This window comes from Vanessa tameamea, chromosome 6 (assembly GCF_037043105.1).
Source record: "Vanessa tameamea isolate UH-Manoa-2023 chromosome 6, ilVanTame1 primary haplotype, whole genome shotgun sequence".
NCBI lineage: Eukaryota > Metazoa > Arthropoda > Insecta > Lepidoptera > Nymphalidae > Vanessa > Vanessa tameamea.
The window spans coordinates 4,602,884-4,620,157 of record NC_087314.1 but is presented as its reverse complement, the minus strand read 5'-3'; the positions used below and the strand labels follow the sequence as shown (position 1 = coordinate 4,620,157).

Genomic DNA, 17,274 nt, shown 5'->3' with positions numbered 1-17,274 from the left:
ATTGGTTTGCGGAAGAGCATTTGGGCCACCTGATAGTAAGTGGTCACCACCGCCCATAGACAATGGCGCTGTAAGAAATATAAACCATTCCTTACATCACCTATGCGCCACCAACCTCGGGAACTAAGATGTTATGTCCCTTGTGCCTGTGATTACACTGGCTCACTGACCCTTCTAACCGGAACACAACAATACACAGTACTGTTATTTGGCGGTTGAATATCTGATGACTGGGTGGTACCTACCCAGACGGGATTGCACTAAGCCCTACCACCAAGTGAATATCCTAAAGTGACCCAAATTCGAATTTAACCATCTTTAATCTTTGCTCTAAAAATTAATTCTATATTTATAAGCAAACGTTTTATCTGGTAAGGGCTCTTTCATAATTTAAAATCCGCTGTATTGATGATGTAATCAATAAAAATTACAATAATTAGGAAATCATTTATTTTAACTTAAACGTTAATACATTTGTCCTTAAGAAATAAAGTTTAAAAAAAGAAACATTTTTAATTACTTTTTGTTCCTGAAAAATAAATTTCATAAACTTTTATCATTAAATCTTGATCAATTTATAATTCACCAATTTCAACAATGCCTTGGTCAATATTGACTAAACTAGACAAGTAATTTTGCATAGACCTGAAACCGCATTTTGAATGCAAAAACCATAATAATAGGGAATAAAATAATGCTTTCGCGATAACGTCAATCCAGTAGAGCCTGAAATAAGAAAATAAATTTGGCATTATTTATAGATGAATTTGAGAGATTGATGGTGATGATTACTGATCCCATCGAGTCGGCATAGTTGAACGAAGACTACGCAAGAGATTTACATCATATAGGCACAATTATTTATGAACCACTATGCGCACAAACCTAAGTGCCCTATTTTGTCATAGGATGCCAATAATGACCGGCTTGAGTTCAGGCGTAGTATCGATGAACGAAAATAAGGACAAATTCCAGACTTTGGATTGCTGCTTAGAATTTCTTGACGGAATAATCAATTAGCTTTGTTGGATCGACCTGTGATTTGAATCCATTCTCTTGGGATCATAGCCTCTTTAACTAGAACACCCAGGTAGTCAAGATGTTACATACAAAGGAAATCAAGGGAATACCAACATTTGAATTGTTTTTATGAAGGATGAGCAATACAGTTTTGATCATTAATATTTTCATATCCATAATTATAATAAATGAGAGCTGAGATGAAAAGTCAACTACCTTACTAATAATCTGCGAAATATTTCGATTCGTGTATCAACATTAATATTGGATTACAAAAATATTTAGGTTCAACTTTATAGTATGCAAAAATATATTTTAACTTACATTCTATGCAGTTTCCTAGCTCTTGGCAAAGAGTCCGGATCTTCATTAAGTACGTATAATTTCGTACCAATTATATAGTTTTTTAAATATTCATCTCGATCTAAAGTCGAGATGTCAGTATAGAATATGTTGTTTTCTGATTTAGTTATACGGTTCTGAAGTGACAGAAAGTTTGTATTCTTGAAATGCCACTGCTTAGTTGTGTAGTATTGTAGGATGCTCAAGCCGTGGCTGACACGTACTTGAAGGTTGACCATGCTAACAACAATAGACCATTTTTAAATTATTCTGAGAATTTAATTACAATCGTAAGATCTCGATACTTCGTATTCATATTATTTTTGTCTAATACAATATTTCATAAACCATATGAGAAGGATCTAATGTGTAATAGAAAAAAAAAAAATCGGTTAATGATATCGAAAAGTGAATCATTTGAATAGATGTTGTGATAATATTTTTCTTGCTTTAATCTGCCAAGAAATGAGACTAAAGTTAAGAAGATTTTTAATTTATGCATAAAACTGCAATTTGTTATAGCACTGAAGAACTTAGCTGTTAATAAAGCACTTTTTATGCAAAATCGATTTTGTTTTATTTATAACAATCTCATTTTAATATAATAATTATCCTGGATTACAAAATACGTTTTAAAATGCGTGAAGCGTTCTTTATCAAGGTTTAATCTACATAATACTTTTTTTATTTAAAGCTTTGCTATAAGCTTGGTATAAATTCCACTAAATTCCACTATATTGAAAAAAAAACATCAATAAAAAATTGGGGTACAAATGCTTAAACATTATAAGGTACTCACAATGTCTTCTTCCCCAGTAACAGTAGCAGCATATCGATAAAATATGCCGGCAGCACGTGTGTGAGGATATGTGCAACCTGGTGCGTAAGCCAGTAAGACTTGATGGTTCCTCCAGGATACCACAATGCGACCGTAAAAGGATATTCATTGACCCACTTCTTACCTTATAAAACGACATACATGTACCAAATAATATATAATATTAGTTAGTACCTAATTATTCATATTTGCTAGTTAAAGTATATTTTGTAAATAATGTAGCAAAGACTAAAATAACGTATGAGATGCTAAAATCCATTATTCTTAAAAAAATAGCATCTTCTAGCACTTTGTGTAATACACTACACACGAGATTGCCTGTGTGTGTTACTATTAGATATTAAGTTGAATATAAAAGGTAATCGACCTAACTTATTAAAAAAGTAATTAAATTTATAGTACACTAATTCTCTGTATAAAAACGTACCTAATTCGATGATTTCTCGCCACGTAATCTTTTGGATACCAGATAATGTCATATTAAATATCCGAACATCTTTTGACCTGGTAAAGAAATAAAATAATTTTAAAAATAAAATATCTTAGAATAATATTGAAGAGTTACGAGTAGTATTACAATTTTAATGTGTTTTAAAAAGTGGAGCAATAAAATATTTAATTTTTATTTATATAAATTAACAATCGGAACATTGCTACGAATCTAATAGCATCATTTGTACTATGAACTGTTTATGCTGATATTGGAGAGAAGGTAACAAACAGATTATATTTAATCACAAATATTCTATATCAACTCACATAAGAAATTTATAGAATTAACTTACCTATCCAGAGCAGTTGTATATGCTATTAGAATGCATCCATTAACGACTATGTCGACTGGAATCGCATCTGCTAAATATGATGGCTTACAATGCATGCTGCGTATCACACCTGGAATAAACACAATAATTACAATTACTAGCCGATCCCGCAGCTAGGAATTCAGTTTGTGACATAAATACTTCCAGAATTTGTGTACAACCCTTTATCCCTCAAACATTAAAAAAAGTAGTTTATAGGCTACCCCGAGAACGGATATAGTCCTTGGGGTGTAAGCTTGCTTCGTACCAAATTTTATCAAAATCGATTCAGTAGATTAGACGTTAACGCGAAACACACGGACAGATAGAAAGAAAGAGTTACTTTTGCATATTAGTACAAATTGCCAAACCATTGTGGGTGCTAATTATTCGGGCCGACTCCCTTGAATTTTAATATACTTTTTGTTGTCTGGCGTTAAGGCAAATTTTCTAAACTTTATCGAGGAGAATATAGTCCAGCAATGAAACTTTTATAGGCTTAATTAAAAATAATATTACTATAGTTAATTTAAACTAAACCTTGAAAATCGACACATAAAAACGACTCTAATAGAAGTAGCTTGGAATTTATTCCAAGCTACTTAATGACTTTTGACATTTTAGAAAGCAAGTTAACGGATACAGAGGGTGAATATTAAATTCCGTCTGGGTGTGATCATGGCTATAATCCTATAGCCTTGGGTTACTTACGAGTTGAAAAGTGGATATCTTTGAAGATCATTTTTAATGGGTTATTAATCTTTTGATAAATTACGAGAAATAAGCCATCTATTGGTATGTGGTCCTCGCTGCTAATAGACATCTTGTGCCTTATACACAGTAAAACAAAAGGAAACCACCACTATCACTAGTCCTAACAGGACAAACAAGTGAAATTGATATTTATATAACAAATACATCAAGACGCATAAAATTAATAAGAATATTTTATTTAACATTGAAAATATGATAAATGTAAATAATTTTTGTAACCTTTTCCACTACCAATGAGGAGCCCTGTCGGCCCGTTGATGTTATCAACCCAACCAAACAAAGGTTCCTTCCACGCTGCGACAACTGCAAAAAAAATACTTTCAAGTTGCGGTTAATTTGTCTAAAAATTTTAATCTCAATATTAAATTTTCGATGTAAGTAATTTTTTAATTTCTTAAAGTATGCTTTATTCATTAAGGATTTATTTGTTGTTCTTAATGTTCATCTAATTTATATGTTTATATTTGAAAATCTTACAACTGTTGATCCTCCGGAAATATTAAAATGTTAACAAAATACGTAATACGTTGCAAATAAAAAACTGAATGTAAGGAAAATCATAGCGATGGCTGATAAAATTTTTAAGGTAAATAATGATACTTTCGTGTGCTTGATATATATCCTTATCTCGTGCTTGATAGAGAAGGAAATCGTAATGAGGAAACATGCATTTGGCAATTTAATTTCTACCAAAACTGGTTGCAGTAATTCGTCCTGGATGTAGAGTGAGGCGAATAACTGGTGGTGTTGCTCAGATGTGCGGCATTTATAGGTTACTATTAATATTATTTTAAAATCAAAATAAAATAGTATACCAATTGACGGTCGTCCGATTGCAATAGGAAATTTGGAACTATATTCTGCTACAAGATCTTCCGTCATTGCTTTCGTATAGGCATAAGTATTAGGTTCCGACGATATCAATCTAAAAGCAAAACCCTGTAAGTAATAAATCTCTTAAAACTACTATATTTTTTTATTTTTTTTACTTACTTTGGCTCTATGTAACTTAATGTTTTATCGTCAAGCCAATCTACAAGATCAATAATTTTCGCGGGACTATGTACTGCTGGATACAATTTTTCTTCCAACACTTCTAACTTACATCGACAGTAGGCAGTAGACAGGTGAACGAACGCCTAAAAATTAGGAATTTTTGGTCGGGTTTAATTTTTTGCTTCCAGACACCATCAAATTGAAATTCCAAGTATCAGCAGTTTGTAAAGTTTTTTAATTTAAATTTGCATTAAAGGATGACCAAGTTTAAGCTTAGTCCTAGCAATACTATGAGAAAAGTAAAAGATAATTAGTATTATAATTATTAAAAAGAAGGAAGAAAAACACATACAACCAGGAGAAAAAATTCTAATAAACACAGAAAAAAAATTATAATTAACACATAAATAAAAAAATATTTTAAAAAATACTTCGATTTTTTCCATTGTTTCGGCCAATTTCAGAATTCGCTGAGTACCTTTGATATTCACATTGACAGCATCTTTTAAATTCTGATCAAATCTGAAAAAAAACGATCGATTATATCTATCGTATCTGGCTCGTTGGAGTACCTATCTCGTCGACTAGATTATTTTGGCGTATTTAGTTATAGCGTTAAGTAAAAATAGGTCAACACCTGACACAAGCAGCGCTATGGAACACAATATTGCAATTTCGTCTCAGCTCAAGAGCGTCGTCATTAGAGAGGCCCAAGTTATCATCCAAGACATCTCCAGCGACTAACTTTATTTTCTTAAATACATCTGGTTGTTTCTCTCGCAGATTTGCAAATACCTGTAAAGTAGGAGCGACAAAGATAAATTAAATGAATCTATTTTTTTTATTATTTTCTTTACATCTAAAAGGGGAATTAAAACAAAGTATTGTGATATAAACATTTACTAGCGTGTAATGTATAGCTGGAAAGGTAAAAATGCAGTATAACCAACATTAACCTTGGAATGACATGACATTATTGGTCGTCATTTAAAATATTCATAATGAATTCAAGTCCTGCCATAAAGTCATTTTTATTTATTTTCCTCTATTCCATCTACTAACTTTGATCGAAAACGTAGTCGCGTCAATCCCTCCAGACTACTTCCAAGTTTCAGTTACAGCCAACATTACATACATAATTAGAATATGTCATAGGAAGCATTTCTTGTGAATTGGACAGGCAAAAAGAGTTCATGTTTCAGATTTTAGCAATTGACTACGTTATACAACTATATCTCAGTAACACAAACATAAATTATTTTTACTGTACTATGTCTCATTAAGAAAATATGAATCTTTGATGATATAATTATCCGTGAGACATGCAGTAAGAAATGCTTCGAATGCTCGTATCCAAAAATTAATAAACGTCATTAAATGACCTTCTAAATATTATAATTAGACATTTTTCAGTAACAAAATAAATTATAATATTAAAAATGTATATACAATACGTTTAAGGTGATCAACATAAAAAAATATTATATTATATTTAAGAATTTACCTTGTTATTGAAGACTATTTTCAGTCTCTCTTCCTCAGTCAAACCTTTTTTTGCCCTCAACAAAAGGTATATTGTGCCAATGTCGGGAAAAGATCTTAATAACTTTTCGATTAATACCTATAAAGCAATTATATTATGTACAAATGTACGTCTTTTCAGTTTGAAGAAAAACTCAAGGCCACTGCAAGTGATTAAATAATTTTATATTAAATCTCGTAATACGTACGTACTGTTACTGAAAAAAGTATTGAATCATAATTTTATCAAAATTTCAAATAATTTTCAACCATTTTCGTAATTCAAGCAGTTAAATCTTCATCAATCGATGGAATGGAATCAATCAATCTTGGGTTAAGATTGATGTGATAAGCCTCAGGGCAATCTCACCTCACAAAAAGAGTGAGTTAATACTAAGAGATATAAAATGTGATACCAGACAGGCTTTAGATGATTTTGTTTTGACGATGCCTACCTTACCAAGGAAACCTGTCCCTCCAGTAATTAAAATATTCTTCCCTTTGTAGAACTCAACGACTGAGGGTGTCATGTTGAGCTGCTAACTGTAATACAAAAAAAAAACTTATTAAGTAGTTGAAGAAACTTGATTCTTCTGTTCACTCCGAACCAATAATGGAACCTGTATTTATATAATTAACTTTGTGGTAGGACTTTGTGCGAGCAGGTAGCACATATCACACATTCTACCGCGAAATTGAATTATTAACTTCGTATTGTTGTTTTCCGATTTGATGGTTAAGTGGGCCAGTGTAACTACAGTGTAACATAAGGGCCGTAGCATTTTAGTTCTCATGGTTAGCAGCGCATTGACGATGTAAGGAATTGAATATTCCTTACGGCGGTAATGTCTATCATATGGGCGGTGGTAACCACTAACCACCAATTGTTTTAAAAAATCTTATGAAACATACTTTGCTATCACTTAGCTATGAATTTTAATAGTAAAAGTATGGTTATGTATTGTTAGTATAAATATGTATAAATTATTTGCTAAAGAAACTTATGAAATAGTTCCAATACATCAGTTCCAATCTAATTTAATGAAATAACTTTTTTTTAATTTTTATTATAAATGAAACATTAAAATTAAGTATAATTCAATATGATGATGATGTATACAAATATAATAATTTATGTTTATAAGCGTGTGAACATATTTATTTTTTTATAATCTTTTCGAATAGTAAAAATCAAAGATAATTTTGTATTTTTACCCTCTCAGGGATTGTTATTTGGTAGTAAATATTATATTATAATTATATTCACTTATTAATTTAAATTGTATCAACCGAATATTTATCAATACTAAGTAGACCACACATTAATTTATATTATAATGTTATATTTAATGATGTTGAAGGTCAAACATTTGTCAATAAAGATATTGATTACCATACAAAATTTTAATTAATTTTTCATTCAAAAATCTTTGAGATTTTTTTTTGGATGTGAAACGAAGCAAACGTTGTATGAATGCTATATGTATAATATTGTGTAACTGAATAATGATGAATGAATAAGGACCGTTATTTTATAATAACTTCGATAGATTTTGGTTTGATGGTGCCAATATGAACAGGTCTTCAATTATCACTGCTCTTCGGCTCCGTTCCGGTCACATTCTATTGAATAACTTTAGTTCTCTTATGGGTAAAACACCTACACCTAATTGCAGTATATGTAACATCATAGAAGACACGTACCATGCAATAACGGAGTGTGCTCGGAACGAGGCTGATAGAATATCTTTTTTACGCTTAATCAATTATTGCGGGGAGGTGGGGTCATGTAATAGTGTCCTCGCTGACCCTACTTCAAAACCAGCGCAGGCTTTATAAAAATTAGTGGATGGTCTACTTAAAAATATATGTAATTAAGCATGTATTAAGTAGAATGTTTTGCAAGCACTACGAGGGTGGCATTTTCTTAAAGAAAAAAACCCTCTTTAAAATAAATGATATATAAAAATAAAAATAAACTTCGATAGATTTTTAAACTGTCAAAAAATTCTGAATGACGCTTATTGTTTGAATACTAAACGAAACACAAAAATATTTTTTACGTCTTACTATAAAATGGTTTGCTCCGTTGAAACTAACGATCGTTACAATTCTACGCTGATTTATTATAGATTGCAATGTTAAATTATGTTAAAAAGTACATGAAACATTGTTAGTGTGACTTATACTGTCGTTTAGGGTTACAATTTGAATATATTTTAAATTAATATACATTACATTAAATTATAAATTTATGTAATATATTATAAAATATTTTCTTTGTGCAATCGTAATTAATAATTTATAAATGTTTAAGTTTATTAAATTAAAGTCATATTTCAATGTCATATTATTAATAATATCAATGTTAGCTATTTATGTAAGATAAGTTATGGTATAAGCAAAAAGCAAAAGGTAGATTTTTGACAATCAATAAGCAAGTGTAAACACTTCTATATTGAATAAAGATTTTTGACTTTGACTTTGACCAATGACTAAGGATACGCACTTAACCGATGGTAACATTTCTGGAGTATAATAGAAATGTATTGAATTTTTCATTTTAAATCAATTTATTGCGTTATTTATATAAGAATCAGTTATATACCGTATCGTATTCATTGAGAATTCTTACAATGCGCTCAATACAAGATTGCGTCGTACAAGATTTTGGGATTAAGATATCCTGTTGCTTCCAAGTCCCAACTTGTTATTTTAACATCATTAAAGTCACAATTTACTGAATGTTTATTTTGATCAGATGAGTAGAAGTTGTCCACATCTCTTCAACGATTAGAAAATATCTGATGATCTCCAAAAAGTTTTTAAATCTCGATCAAGTTATCCGTCAAACAAATCAAATTCGGTACATCCGTTAAAGAGAATACGGATGAACACGTTAAGCTTATCTCTCTTTTTGCTGTATATTTGACATTGATATACAGTTTTTGTAATAGTTTATTATACACGTGTTAATGTTTATAAATGCGAGCATTCAACATGACGCAATAATTTTATTATTATTTTGACTTGCATTGTGTGTTAAATGCAATATGCAACCTTTTTTAAAATATACGTCGTCATTTCTAAATATAAATAAAGATGGCAAGCACCACAGGATATGCATATGCATAATTTGTCTTTATAATTCATCGTGTTCGATTGTGAGGGAAATTATCGTGAAATATTACATGGGAGCGGCGTGGTACTAAAAGTTTTAATAAAGATCCAAAAAAATAGCTAATAACCTTAAATATAAATGAACTAAAAACCACGAATTTGTTATGAAAATTAAGGAATAGCCATTTTAACCAGTTTCGTCTCATTCCCTGCTAATTATATGTGTGTAGTTATGTAAAGTACTAAAAAATATAATTTAGACGTCTCTCATCCATCTCAATTTTTGCAACTAGCTAAATCTGAAAATTTATTTTAGTGGATTTTAGCCGTTAGGATAATATATATTTGAAATCAGAATACAAGCTTTGAAAATAAATACGCAGCGGGTATATTTTGTTAAAAATATAATTGAGCATAATTCGTTTTATGTAAACCAAATTATATGTAAACTTTAAAATTCTAAGTCTTATTTAAGTTTGCCATATATAATTACTTCTCAGAATTTCATCACATTCACGCATTAGATAAACTGACTATCAATAATGATTTTTCGAAAATCGAATTATACATTTTTTAGTTTTCATCAAAATCACGCCCGATGTGCCCGTGTTCTTAAAAGGCTATTAATTTCATAATAATTAAAAATATATAAAAATCATTTTTAAATATAAATGTAATTTAAAAAAAATATATTGAATAATAATATTAATAAAATTATTTATCCCGTATAAAAAATGCGCTCCAATTATCAGTGTTTTTGAAATGAGATTTTCGATTGAAAAATATACATATTTATTTACAGATTTTTATTGAGAGACAGAAGTCGATGCTTCCATTGTTACTATTTATATTTTTTACTACTCGTGTTTAAATAATATTTGTTATTGTTTTACTTACTGAATATTGTTGGAAATATTATATTACGTCACTGTAAGCAATAGAACTATTGAAATATCTATGTGGAGTCATCCCAGCCGAGGTTTGAACTTTGATATTTTAAATAACACTAACCCTGTTTGATTATAAGCTAATTTTATTTAAATACGTTGTTCAATTACAATAATATATTTAATTATTTAATAGACTTAGTTGAATCGATTGTTCGGTTTTAAAAGTGAGCGTGAGCAGTTGTACCGGATTGAGCTCTCTGGTAATCTCAGGAGAACCGTTGCCCATGGTAAGCCCATGAGACTCGTCATATCGACATACGGTTACATTACCTGTGTTCATGCAATTCATTACTTTTTCCGTAAATCTATTGGATTGTTTTATGAATTTTATAATGTTAAAAATTCATTTAAAAAAATATAGTATGATAGTTGATTGTTTATGAAAATATGGTATTAATAATATGGCTTAATGAAAACTAAATATTTGCTATTTAAAAAAAAATGTAATGACAGTTAATTCATTTCAATCACTCACTCATTCGTATTCAATCTCCTTTTTATACTTGCGTAATTAAAGGAAAGTAATTAAGCGTTATAAAATAAAGTCAGTGATATAGGGTTAAAAAAAATACCAAAATTTAATTTAAAAAAAAAAAAATCACACTTATTTAAAATGCGAACAAGTTGTTAATAATTCAACGTATTTAGTCTAAAAAAATCTCGATTGATTCTTTAAATCGCGTTTAACGTTACGAAATACACAATAAAGTTTCAATCATTTAATTCTATAACGTATATATAATTAGAAATTAAATATACTCACCAGTTATGTTTGGAGTGTGATAAGTAAATAACAGAACGTGAAACAGTGTACGCGCGAACAACTCCCGAATAGTATGTCTTGTTATCACCGCGGGTAATTTATATCACTTTTGTCTAGCGCCTCTATCGGACGTTAAATGAACTTATTTTGAAAACATTAACTACTTTTGAAGTAGCGTTTTAATTGCAATCATGAATTGATTTCATACAAGGCGAATCAACAAGTTAACCGGAATTTAACATTTAAGGACTGCGTCACAAGTTACGAAAACATATATCCTCCTGAGACCCTGAGAGCCAAAATTCTTTCTATGTATGTTGAGGTCTTCAATTTGGTATAAGAAATAAGAAAAATATATTGAAAAATTCCATGCCCCACTAATTCCCCAAATAGGGGGTATCATATATATACGGGACTTAAATAGTTGAAATCAAACCATTTTGAGAAAATTTCAAAACATCATTTATTCCGAATCATTTACAGTGTGAAACTCAAAATAACAATTTCTGTTAACATTAAAACACAAAAATACATCGCACGTTAAGTATTTCACAAATGTAAGTTGGCTACAACCCTTCTTACGACACTTCGACCTATTGTTTTGAGTGCCTTTGGCGACAAATAGGCAAATGTTGTGCATCTTTCATTCTTTTTGAGACATGTGGCACAGGTTCAACTAGCCTGCGCTTTCTAGAAGGAGTAATGGCCTCATCATTTTCTATGAATTCTCGTAAATTAGGGCTGTTACGTGTTATGCGATCTACAGAGGGGCTCGAACACAAAGCAGAGGATGGTCCAATTGGTCCGCCGTAGATAAGATATTTTGCTAAGTCCATTTTAAAATCTAAATACTGCATGATCTGTTTTCTTGACCGCCCGAGTTTCATGCAGTCTTGACGGTAGTCAATCCATGCAGCAGCAGCAGCAAAATCAAAGAAGTGGAAAATATCTCGTACCGTCCATTCGCCTGTTCTTCCACGCATAGCATATTTTCCAATAATTCTATCCAGCAGATCTCTTCCTCCCATAAATGCGTTATAGTTCTTTATAGCTGCAGGCTGCGGTACGTCAAGATAACTATGATCCTTCTTGCTCCAACGTCGGCATGTCCCTAGAGGTTGTACTGCAGTCTCTGTAGAAGCTACATGAATGGGCTTGCTGTCGAGCCACTTTACGACGGGAATTTTCTGGTCTTGTCTAATAACACAATCGTAACTACCTCTGCCACTTTTTTGTAATACCCTATCGGTTTTTAGTAACGATTTTGATCTTGTTGGTTGCGTTTTATTAGGATGTTTGTATTCAGGAACACGATTCTTCATTAGGGTGCCGGTTCCATTTATGTTTCTATCGATTAGGGTATCTAACAGAGTAATAGAAGTAAAATAGCGGTCTACATAAATTGATATCTTTTCTGGCAAAGTATCAGCAAGTTTTAATACTACACGACCACCTAAATCAATTTTTTCGGGCTTCGGAAATAAAGCTGAATCAATTGATGACCCTTGTCCCTGGTAAAGATATAAGTCAACAGGAAGGCCATTAGGATTAGCCATTACAAAGACTTTGATTCCCTCTGGATTCGGTTTACCTTTAACCACCTGCTTCTGTTAACATTTCCCAGTATAAGGAACAATCTGTTCGTCAATAGCTACGCATTTTCTTCTTTTATTTTCTCGGCACGCTTTTTCAATTTCGGACACAATAGGTCGAATCTTCCAGAATCTATCTACTTCTCTCATAGGTGCAGAAACATGAAGGTCGTCTACAACTTTTATGTTTGATCGTATATTAAAATATTGATTACGTGTCATGTTTTCAGCCACCAGCCACCAGTTTCATTCTAGTCTCATCTGACCAATACATCCTTATTCGAGGCAAACCAAGTATACCAATTACCATGGAGCAACCAATGAAAGATCTGATTTCATTGGATGTTGTATTTAGTGACTTACCTGTCCGATTAACGGAGGTCAAATTGGTACATACAGAAATATTATCAAAAAATATCGGATGAATATATCTACTAAAATATTCATACGAACTCTTAACAATTGGTTGTTCTTCTTCAAACGGTGGGTCCACATCTACCGTATAGTTAAAATCTTCAGACTTCACCCAGGTCATAGGTCGATTGATAGCTCGCCTTGTCTGACGTATTGATGAATGAGCTAAATTGGATAGGGGCTCTTCATCGGATTCCTCCCACTCGTACTCCAATTCTCGAGGAACTATTTCTTCCTCAATATCCTCATAATGCGTCAGAAGATCCTCTTCCTCTTCGTCTTCATCAATATCTTCGCAGTCAGAAACATCGAGATTGACTAGTAAATCTAAAATGCGATCTTCTCGCAAACCTGAAAAAATTACGAATTTTATATCGCGAGTGCCCAAGGTGATATGTTAAAAAAAACTCTGAATTCATTAATAAAAAATAAAAAAATCATCATGTTTTTTCATTAATATACTCTACTGATATGTTGACTAATGAAAACTGTTAAAAAAGTTTCATTTATGTAATAAAAACAAATATTGACCTTGCTGATTACGCGCCATGTCAAATCACGTAAAAAACAAATACGTTCAAATGAATGTAAGTAGTGCCACAAATGATACAATTAAGCCGTAGCCACCTGTGGGAATACGCAAGTACTATTTGTTTAAGAATCAACAAATAGTTTATCAAGACGTCGTTAAATGGCGCGGAAAAAATATATTTTTCGCAAGCATCATAGGTGATAGCGAGGGTCTCAAGAGGATATAACTAGAAATATTCATTTAACGATAAATATACTACGTTTTCACATGTATTTTTAGTGTATAGTAAATATATTCGTACGATAAAATAATTACTATTGGGTTGCCCGCAAAACTTCGCGTTTATTCGACAGATTTTTTAGGAATTTCGAAACCTATGACAGGTTTTGTTTTGATTTCGCTTCATTGTAAACTGCAAGTCACTCGTTTACATTTGGCGCCAAAATGATGAAACATTATTTAATTATTTTTTTTTTTCTTATATACCGTATTACCGCTCTCTAACCAGGCAATAACTCTTTTCCTCTCTCTAAAATGAATTATTTGTTAAATTGTAACAATTTAGTAAATAACAATCAAACATCCTCTTTAATTTTCTGCACATCTATGACGGGAGCTCTTCAAAATGAGACCATAACCGATTTCTTATGTGCAGCTACCGTCCCATAATCCCTGGGTCGAAAATTGGCTTACGCTATTAATATATAAGATAACAATTTGACATATTTGACTTTACTGTCATTTTTATTTATTTCTTTTCGATTTTTCAGTAATTAATTTAAGATTCATAAAATAAACGTAGATTAAATGGACGAAAATTCAATTGTACAAGCCGTATTCGCCTGAAATATTGCCGTAAATATTATGTTAGTAAATGATACATAAGGAATAATGATATTTATTTTTTACTTGATTATGTAGATGATAAAAAAAACGTGGAGTTACTGGTTCTTTAATTTACAAGTAAAATATACTACATAATATTCACTTATATGTAAATAAATTATGTATTACCACGTAATTGTATGATAATTAAATGATTATTATTAATGATTACCTAACCCTACCTAATAATAATTTCTAGTCTTATTGCCTCCACTTGTGGCAAGTAGGGGTGGTTAATTTTACGCCCAGAGGATCGGAATTGCGTTTCAACGGGTAATGCAGCTAGCATTCTTGCTACCATTCCACGCGATCATGATATTAACAGAAGTTAATTTTTTATTTGTACAATGTAGTTATGGCCTAAATTTAATTTATTGTTATGTTAATAAATATAAGCCAAGTAAAGTATATAATGAATAAAAAAAAATGTGTAAAATTGAAGCCACAAAAAATAGAAAAAGATTGAAGTATATTTTTGATAGTGACAATCAGTCGCTATAAAAAATATCGTCACTGGAAATATGACAAACTTAATTGAGGGTATGGTTTTAGTCCTTCATCTTTATCGGGTTTTCATATCTTTTTAGTCTGTTTTTACGAAAGCAATACATCGATATGGGGTGATCTAACTTATCAAAACATTGTTGTATCAACAATTTTTATATCTTGCATGTAGGTAGATCTGCAAATGGGCCTAATGGTACTTTGTAAGAAATATGAATCATTCCTAATAACTCCAAAACCAGTAAAGAATCGGCCTATAAAAATGTTCTACTGCAGGACAATACCCTCCATTTAAGAGGAACACTTAGAGCTTACTCCATTGTTGGATATACATATATTAAAGATTTTCATCTAAAATAGTATGTCTCACCTCCACTACTAAGATAGTACAAGACTGCAAAACTGCTATACAGTTTATAAATGCAAACTAACCACACGAAAATACCGTTTTGTTTTACCTAGTTGCTAGTGTCTTTGTCCGCACTCGTCGGTTAAGATTCACGTTCTCCGACAATTTATTAAGTTTTTGTTCTAATTTGATTTAAATCAAGTATTAATTCTGGGTTTTAAAGAAAGAATATATAAAAAAATTCCAAGTAATACAATAACGGGTATGTAGATCAAAAAAATACTATGAATAGTCATGAAGTTACTTTGACTTACCTATTTACCTACCTTAACGTTGAATTTAATACACAATTAACGATTCATGATTTCAGTCTAAAATACTTTTAAAACTTAATTAAACTTAATTCTTTTCACACAATTCTTTATATATATATTGAATACTAATAAGCCGAGATGGTTCATTGGTTACAAAATGACAATCTTTATCCAATATTCTTTGTTCGTGTGTTTATAACACATATACAAACACTAGTTTTGGCGGTGAATAAAATCATCGTGAGGAAACCTGCACGTGACGGATGAGAAACTGCCAAGTGTATCCACTCAAAACCTTCTCAAAATGGGAGGGGATTTTCCTAGCAGTGGAACATTAACGGGCTGTTAATTTGCTTTTTGCTTTATTACTTGATAATTTCAAACATATCAAAAATGTGCATCATGAAAACGTAACGTATGTTCTTAGAGGAAGTTTGTTTATGTTGACGTAATTCGTTTTTTAACCTTATATTATTGTACCATGTTCTAATTTATCCAGTCGTATTTTAACTACGTAGACTAACAAACTGCTCTGGAGTTAATAATATGGTCTACAAGTGTATGAGCTCTCTATTTCCTCATTCTCATAATCCGATAAAATGGAAAAGGCTTCAAACGCTTTTCAGACGTTGTACCAATTGCTTTACTTGCTTTCCAGGCACAGGAGTGATAATACTATAAATTTCCAACCTTCGTGCTGCTTCTGCGAAATACTTGACAAAAAAACGAATAAGTATTTTAAATTGTGCGTTTTTGTTTTATAAAATATTTTTAAAAACGAAATACGAATTTATCGATCTCCCCAACGACCCCAAAAATTGTATCAAATATAATTTTTTATGAACATTCTCCTATAATTATATTGAAATTTAGATACAGTTTTAATAAGAAATTCAAGATAACATCTTTATCAAGTTAACTAAATTAATAATAAATGGTTCAGAGACTTAGGAACTTTGTTTTACCTCGAGACAGTCCTTTAGCGATGAAAATTTTAGTTTATTTCAAAATGAAGAACTTTATTAATATAAAGTTTAATAAAAGTTAAGAATCAAACCTAACTCCGATTATTCATGCCGGATTCAATGGCTAAGCGAAAGCAGTGAGTTACTTACTAAGTCTTATTATGTTACAACATAACCCTTTGCATGTCTGTTCTCGGGTGTAAAAGATTTACGTATCAAGCAAAGTTTGAGAGTTTAACCCTATTGAATTGTTCATGCTCACTCGGTGATAGGGCTTGCACAAAGCCCTACCACCTCACCACCACCACACAAAGTACTTACCACACTTGTCATAATATATTCTACCGTCAAGGTCCAATACTTTGTATTGTTGTGTTCTGGCTTGAAGTTACACTTACAAAAAGGTTCACCTAACTGTTTCATAAAAAAATGCGTAGAAAAAATACGCCAACTATATCATATTATTTATAATCGTCAATCAAGAGTTGAGCATACTGGCGTAAGCTCCAAATATCCTGAGGATTTTTTGGAAAGGGTGCAAACTTGAACTCGAAATTAATTGAATTGGATTAGATAGGATGTTGCTGTTAAA

The 17,274-nt window shown here is 31.2% G+C and overlaps 2 protein-coding genes across 3 annotated transcripts in view; one reads left to right on the top strand and one right to left on the bottom strand.

Moving 5' to 3' along the window:
* Grip (Glutamate receptor interacting protein) overlaps positions 1-17,274 on the top strand; it is a 319,089-nt gene that overhangs the window by 67,404 nt on the left and 234,411 nt on the right. The window lies entirely within an intron of this gene.
* Positions 490-11,225, bottom strand: LOC113393358 (putative fatty acyl-CoA reductase CG5065). Its single transcript, XM_026630204.2, has 13 exons — positions 11,128-11,225; positions 6,750-6,837; positions 6,278-6,394; positions 5,411-5,568; positions 5,205-5,295; positions 4,771-4,916; positions 4,593-4,702; positions 3,997-4,080; positions 2,986-3,094; positions 2,628-2,704; positions 2,162-2,324; positions 1,345-1,602; positions 490-726 (listed from the first exon to the last, which is right to left on the bottom strand). The coding sequence occupies exons 2-13, from the start codon at positions 6,822-6,824 to the stop codon at positions 576-578; spliced, it is 1,539 nt and encodes a 512-aa protein (XP_026485989.2). The 5' UTR covers positions 6,825-6,837; positions 11,128-11,225; the 3' UTR covers positions 490-575.